This window comes from Molossus molossus, unplaced genomic scaffold (assembly GCF_014108415.1).
Source record: "Molossus molossus isolate mMolMol1 unplaced genomic scaffold, mMolMol1.p scaffold_m16_p_13, whole genome shotgun sequence".
Lineage (NCBI taxonomy): Eukaryota > Metazoa > Chordata > Mammalia > Chiroptera > Molossidae > Molossus > Molossus molossus.
Window position 1 is genome coordinate 48,595,463 of NW_023425348.1, and position 7,299 is coordinate 48,602,761.

The following is a 7,299-nucleotide window of genomic DNA, read 5'->3' on the forward strand; positions in this document are numbered from 1 at the left end:
ATGTCGTTCAATACCACCACTTCCCCATTTCTGCTTACTGGCTTCCCAGGCATGGATAAGGCACATCACTGGATCTCCTTTCCATTACTGGTGGTTTACATCTCCATACTTCTCGGTAATGGCACCATTCTCTTTCTCATCAGAGATGATCACAACCTTCATGAGCCCATGTATTATTTCTTGGCTATGTTGGCAGCTGCAGACCTTGGAGTAACATTGACCACAATGCCCACTGTTCTGGGAGTCCTGTGGTTGAATCACAGAAAGATTGGTCGTGCAGCCTGCTTCTTTCAGGCCTATCTTATTCATACTCTTTCTATCGTGGAGTCTGGTGTTTTGCTTGCCATGGCCTATGACCGTTTCGTTGCCATCTGCCACCCCTTGAGGTATACTTCCATCCTTACCAACACTAGGGTAATGAAGATTGGGATGGGAGTATTGACAAGGGCCAGTCTATCAATTATGCCAATAATTATTCGCCTTCACTGGTTTCCCTATTGTCGACATCATGTACTCTCTCATGCTTTCTGTCTACACCAAGATATCATAAAGTTAGCTTGTGCTAATATCACCTTCAATCATCTCTATCCAGTTGTTCTTATATTTGCAACTGTTTTGTTGGACTTTTTTATCATCTCTTTTTCCTATATTTTGATCCTCAAGACTGTCATGGGTCTTGTTTCTGGAGAAGAAAGGGCCAAGGCTCTCAACACATGTGTCTCCCACATCGGCTGTATCCTGGTCTTCTATGTCACTGTAGTTGGTCTGACACTTATCCATAGATTTGGAAGACATGTTCCTCATGTGGTCCACATCACAATGAGCTACATTTATTTCCTTTTCCCCCCTTTCATGAACCCTGTCATCTATAGCATTAAGACCCAGCAGATCCAGAGAGGAATCATCCGCCTATTCTCTCTGCCTCGTACTAGAGCATAACTTGGACTCGTAGTTCTTTGAGGAATAACTCAGGAAACCTGGAACAGCTGACACCTAGTTGGTAGAAACAACTAGAGAAAAGCATGCCCACGGAAAACAACTTCTCTGCTATTTAAAATATCATCTTATCCTGCCTACTTATTGCTAAGTTGTATATGATGTATGTACAGCACTAAGCATGTATCTCAAATTTTCACTCATTTACTATTCTCCCAGATAACTAGCCCTGTTTGTTGAGTCTATGGCACCTGAAATATTATTCTTAGAACTATTGTATGGATCACCAGTGTTTGAGTCAAATTCATTATTGCCTCATATGTTCTGCATGTATTGGCTCTGATATACCTAGTAATTACATTCTTCACCTCCACTTTCATCCATTTTCTCACTTGCATGGAGCTAGTTGCCATCTGGAGAACTGCACTAAGTGAAGCAATGAGCCTGACCTTGTCCTCAGTTCTCTAGGCCAACTCCAGGGAAAGTATACCTAAGTATGTTCAGTTAAACTTTTGATAAACATTGGTTAAATATCATTTTTGCTAATAATATATGTAAATAGTACAACAGAAATATAATTATATAATAGTAAACAGAGATATAATTCTTAATGCATATGGCCATTGTCTTGATGAATCAGTCCCAGATATTGCTGAACAAAGGTATGTATTTTAAGATAGTAAAGTGGTATGAAGGTCCAGTGTGGAAGTATGTTATAGGTAAGGTTAAATGGTTGCCCCTGAAATGTGCAAAATAACAGAGTTGAGAAGGAGTTGGCCAAATGTGACAGTGGGGACGAAAGGGGAGGATGGAGGCAAGGCTGTGACAAAAATGATCTTTTCTGGCCCCAAATATCTTTTTTTTTTTTATCCTCACCAGAGGACATTTTTCCATTTTTTGTTCAGGTAGAGTGGGAGGGCGAGAGAGGAACAGAAAGAGAGAGAGAAAAATCGATGTGAAAGGAACACATCGAATGGCTGCCACCCGCACAACACAACTGACCAGGGCCGGGGACAAACTGCAACCGAGGTAAGCGCCCCTAGCAGGAACCGAACCCGGGTCTCTCAGGACCGCAGGCCGACGCTCTAACCGCTCAACCAAACCGGCCAGGGCTTTTTTGAAGTTGATTTTGTTCACAGTCTATGCACAGTAGGAGGAGTTTGTGTTTTTATGGTCCACTGAAGAGCCAATACCCATGATTCTGGTGACAAGTTTTAAAGTGGATCAAAGAGATATTCTTATGAAGAGAAGGTGGAGTATGGAATGCTAGGATTACACCGCATGGGACTGCTGAGTGACTGGTCACTTCCCCTCCTATAGTAGAAGCTGTCTCTGAGCTCTGTTATCCTGGCTTTGAAAGTGGCCTCTGCCTGCTACACCTACTCTTGGTCATAGAAAGGTGAACATTTTCCAGAACTCCTGAGATTTATGAGTAACACGAGAAAACAAACACAAAACCTGATCTTTAGAGCAGCTTCCCACCTCGTAAGTGATCTTTGCCAGATTGGTTAGAGCAACTGTTTGGTTATTTATTAATGTATTTATTAGTTTACACTCAACTTGGCTTGGTGCGTGTAACTGTGTGTGACATTTGTATTTCTCTTTTCATAGCTTTTAGACTGTGTGCTCCAGGAGGATAATGATGTCTTAGGTCTTTTGACCTACTGTATTACAATAAATAAAAAATTTTGAATAAAATACATTTTTTTTAATTAAAATGAATGAAACTTAAAATTAGCTCTCTCTCTGTGTGTGTCTGTTGGGTCTTCTGTTTATGTCTCTATTACTATGCCCCATAATGCCTTCATATATCCAGGAACCCTAAATTGTGTTCTCATCTAATACCCTAAAATGTATAAGATCACGACTCTTTTTTTTTTATTCTCACCCGAGTACATTTTTCCATTTTTGTTCAGGTAGAGTGGGAGGGAGAGGGAGAAAGAGAGAGAGAGAAACATCACATAAAGAATGGCTGCCTCGCACACAACCCCAACCTGGGCCAGGGACAAACTGCAATGGAGGTATATGCTCTTAGCGGGAACTGAACAGGGGTCTCTGGACCACAGGCCAATGCTCTAACTGCTGAGCCAAACCGGCCAGGGCAAGAACACAACTCTTTAAGTCACAGTTCACCTTGTCCTTATGAACTCGGAAATTAATTCAGGGGTTTCTTAGCCACATCAAAGGAAATATTTATTGATTTTTTCTCTTGCCTCAGTGATCCTGGGACCTGCCATAGAAGACTAAGATAAAGGGTAGTAGGCCCAGCCGGTGTGGCTCAGTGGATTGACTGTAGGCCCATAGACTGAGAGGTCCTGATTCCCAGTCAGGGCACATGCCCAGGTTGTAGGCCCAATTCCCAGTAGGGAGTGTGCAGCAGCCAATTGATGTTTCTCTCTCACATGGATGTTTCTATCTTTCCATTTCTCTTTAAAAAAAACCAATAATATCATTTAAAATAAATAAATAAATAAACAAATAAAGGATATTAAGATAGCAAAATCTTTTATAACGGCTTCAAATGGCATATTTGATTGACACTCTCAGAAGTTTCTCTATTCCCTTTTTGTCCTTCCTTGTCTGCAGAAATGGGTAAAGAGAGCAGACAAGAGTCCTGTAGAACAGAGCAGAGCTCTGAGATCATTATGGCCCCAGCTGAACATCACAAGAGTAAGAAACTTTCCTAACAGAGCAATATAATACCCTGCCCTGATCCTAATAGTCACATATTCTTCAGTGTAGAGACAAGGTTCTGGGAGTTTCAAAGAGCCAGACAGAGAAAGACAAGAATCATATGATCTCACTTATTTGTGGAATATAATGAACATAACAGTCTGAGGAAAGGGGTAGTCCCAGAGACGTGGAAGTGGGGTACAGACTGACAATCCCCGAAGAAGTGGTTGTGGGAGAGAGATAAACCACAGAACTTATATGCATGTATGCATGAACAGTGGACATGGACAACAAATCTAGGGACAGGGCAGGGAGGGAGGGGAGAGGGGGAATCAGTGAAGGAAAAAGATAAATATCTGTAACAAAAATAAATAAATAAATAAATAAGCAGCAACAACAAAAAAAAACCCACAAAAACTAGACTTAAAAGGTCATTCTTCCCACCCCCCTTTTTTGTTTCCGAACCACATGTAATGCTTAAAGTGAATCACCTTCCCGATGACAAGACTATCGCCCAAACCATGACCAGGATGAGATCCTGGGAGATCACTGTTTCTAAACTCCGAACCCCTAAGGTTAGGAGAAAAAGGAGGAGGGAGGAGGCAGAAATGGGCCTTGGGGAGAACCTTCTGCAACAAATGCTCCTTGAAACTGGGTTTCTGGGTGTGACCTAAAGAAGTGGCCTCAGAACCAGGACCTGCACCAGGCTCCTCATTCCAGGGTCACAGCTATGGCTTTGATGAACTAAAGACCGTCGAGCAGATCAGTAAGTGGCTCTGGTGTCTCTTTTCCTGGAAGGTGCACCACAGGTAACAAGGTAACACAGAGCAGGGTAGGGTACAGAGAGTTGGCTTATTGGAATTTACAGAGAAAGACAGTGATATGTCAGTCAAGAGGTGATGGTGCATATGAGCATATCCCAAATGCTCCCCCCAGAACAGGGCTTATGAACAATTTTCCGTTGCAGATTTTTGGAATTGTGAAAAGCAAAAATCTGTTTTACCTCCCCTAATAGGCAGATATATTTTGGAAGAAAAAGCAGAAGATTTGTGGAAATAGAGGCAGATGTCGTGGTTTCATTCAAGACTGCAGGACGGGTTGTTTCCTTTGTTGCTCTCCTCAGAGGCTCCAGCCAGCTTCCTCTTTCTGCTGTGTTTGCATGAAGTGTTTACTCCTCAACAGCATAAATCATGTTGAGGAGGGGAGGCACTATCAAGAACAGGGTATAGATTGACAGCAAGAAAACTTGCCAAATAGACCCGTCTCAAATTAAAGCAGAGGCAGACTTTGAGGACTTTGATATTAGACACCCTGCTTTAAATAATGGCATCTTCCCACAAGTGAGCTCAATATCCATCAGGAAATACATGTGCCAATTGTGTAAACTAAAGACAGAGGAGAGCTTCCTTGTTCAGGTACGGTAGATTTTGAGAATCTCATACCCCACACACATAGGGAGATACAGCAGACCTGGTTTGGGGAGGAGAAGGTGGTCACCAGCTTTACCAGCAAGGATGCTACAGAAGCAAGAACACTGCTGGATGCTTTGGTAGGAGGATCCAGAGTCAGTTTGCATTGGCAAGAAGGTCAGGAATTTAGTGTATCTGTATAGGTCAGATGATCACTTCATGGCTTCGAAACAGCATAAACATTATATACTGAGGTTTGTAATGAGAATTTGGTGCTTAAGTCAGGTCTACCGAATGCCATACATCAGAATAGATAGCATGGAACAGAGATTAGGTTAGGGCAGGAATGCAGAAGATTAAAAAAAAAAAAAGTATAAAAGCAGACAAGGATTGGAGGAATAAAGACTGAAAACAAGGGAGGAAAGGAGGCCATAAAAAGGCAAATGTCAAGTTGGTTAAATACCCGGGTGGGGTTGCTCCATGAGAAGACACCTAAGGGAAGAGAGATCCAGAGTATCTTCTTAAAGCCTCCAAATTTCTGGGACAGAATGGTTAGTTTGAGAAAATAATTTATCTTCAATATGTGATCTCAGGGGCTTTTTAGGGATGGACCCCCTGCCTTATGTACTGACGATATACTTTTTCCCTTGGAAAACTGCAAAATAGAGCAGAAAGCAGGAAGCTCTTACAGGATAAAGAATAAAGAACAAGGAAGAGGAAAATTAAAAATATCTGGCTGGGGCTATTTTGTCAACCTTATTTGGGGTGAGAACACCCAGAGTTGGCTGGTGTTTGGGGATTGGCTGATTGGACTGACTGTGTTTCTGGTTGAGCAAAGCTTTTACCAGGACACCAAAGTTATCTAAGTTAGTTTTGGGTTGCTGATGAGGCATCTCAGTATCAGTTCTTGATGGGCATTCTATTGAAAAACAAGGAGCAGATGCACCATGTCCAGGCCGTGTTTGCTGTTGACAGGAAACAGTTTGCTCTCCAGCTCTGCCTTCTCTCTCTGGTCCCCCTACCTCAGCATGGCACAAAAACAACACTGATTGGAGTGGTGAAAATATGCAATGCAGACTCATATTTGTCAAAACAAGTTTCTGGTTTTGTTGTTTTATTTTTGTGTGTGTGTGTGTGTGTGTGTGTGTGTGTGTGTGTGTGTGTTTTACATCCTGCTCCTCCTTTTCTGAACGCCAGGAAGGCTAAGTCTGCCCCTCCCCACCCCGAGAAGTTCATTGCCTCAGGGTTCAATTGGTCTGGTCTGCCCTTACCAAAGAGCTCCTACCTTTTCTCACCCCCACTCCCCAACACACCAATAATCTTTCACTAGATCCAACCCTTAATTCTTTTAATCCTCACTTGAGAATATGTCTTTACTGATTTGAAAGAGAGATACATCAATCAGTTGCCTTCTCTAAATGTCTTGCTCAAACCCACAACCTAGATATGTATCCTTACCAGGAATTGAACCTGTAAACTTTTGGTGTATGGGAGGGAACTCTAATCAACTGAGCCACCCAGCCAGGGTGCTCCAAGCTTTCAAACTAATTATCCCCTACCTCTTCACCAAACATTTTGAGCAAATTGAAATGATTCGACACATCTGAGTGTGAATGACCCTGGTCGGCCACTGCAGAACAGAATTAGAATGACCCTTTACAGGAAATGTAACAAGACTACAGCAACAAAACCTGACCATGCACAGCATTTCACCACCTACAATCCACTCCCCAGTGAGATTACACTTTCCTCCCAGGGCAAGGCAAAGTGGACTAGTCTCAGTTACTTCCAGATGAGGCTCATAGACTGAGAGAGTCAAAGAGATTTGCCCAAAATTACAGGGCTAAAAATCAGAGGAGCTAGAATTTTCATTAAGGAGTTGTTTAAAGTGAAAAACAAGAGGGCTTGGAGGCCCTGTAGATATATGTTATGAACTCTATGATATTTTCCTTGATGCCCATGGTGATATGTTGGTATTCCTCTATGTCCCAGCATCCCCATGTCCTGTCCAATATGGATGGAGGTATCTGGAAAGCATAGATGTTTAAGGGTGTCTGCACCCTCCTTGTGGTAGGAGAGTTACCATGCTAGTCTCTTGCATAATTTTTGAACCAATAAAATGTCTAATCATCTGTTACTGTCATCTTGATTTATCTAAATGCATTGAGTATCGATTATGTCTTCAAACCCATTCTTGCCTTAGGAATTTCTCCTTGGTTCTTCCCTCAGAACAAAGATATCCCTCCTTTATACCTGAGTAATCTCACACATTTCTCAGATA

General features: G+C 42.2%; 1 protein-coding gene across 1 annotated transcript; it reads left to right on the forward strand.

Moving 5' to 3' along the window:
• On the forward strand, positions 1 to 939 carry LOC118628451 (olfactory receptor 51B6-like). Its single transcript, XM_036259426.1, has one exon. It carries the CDS (start codon positions 1 to 3, stop codon positions 937 to 939), a length of 939 nt encoding a protein of 312 aa, XP_036115319.1.
• Positions 940 to 7,299: the final 6,360 nt, after the last annotated feature.

Bases quoted from the DNA above. Each gene is read 5' to 3' on its own strand.
- LOC118628451 (XM_036259426.1), top strand. From the start codon at position 1: ATGTCGTTCAATACCACCACTTCCCCATTTCTGCTTACTGGCTTCCCA.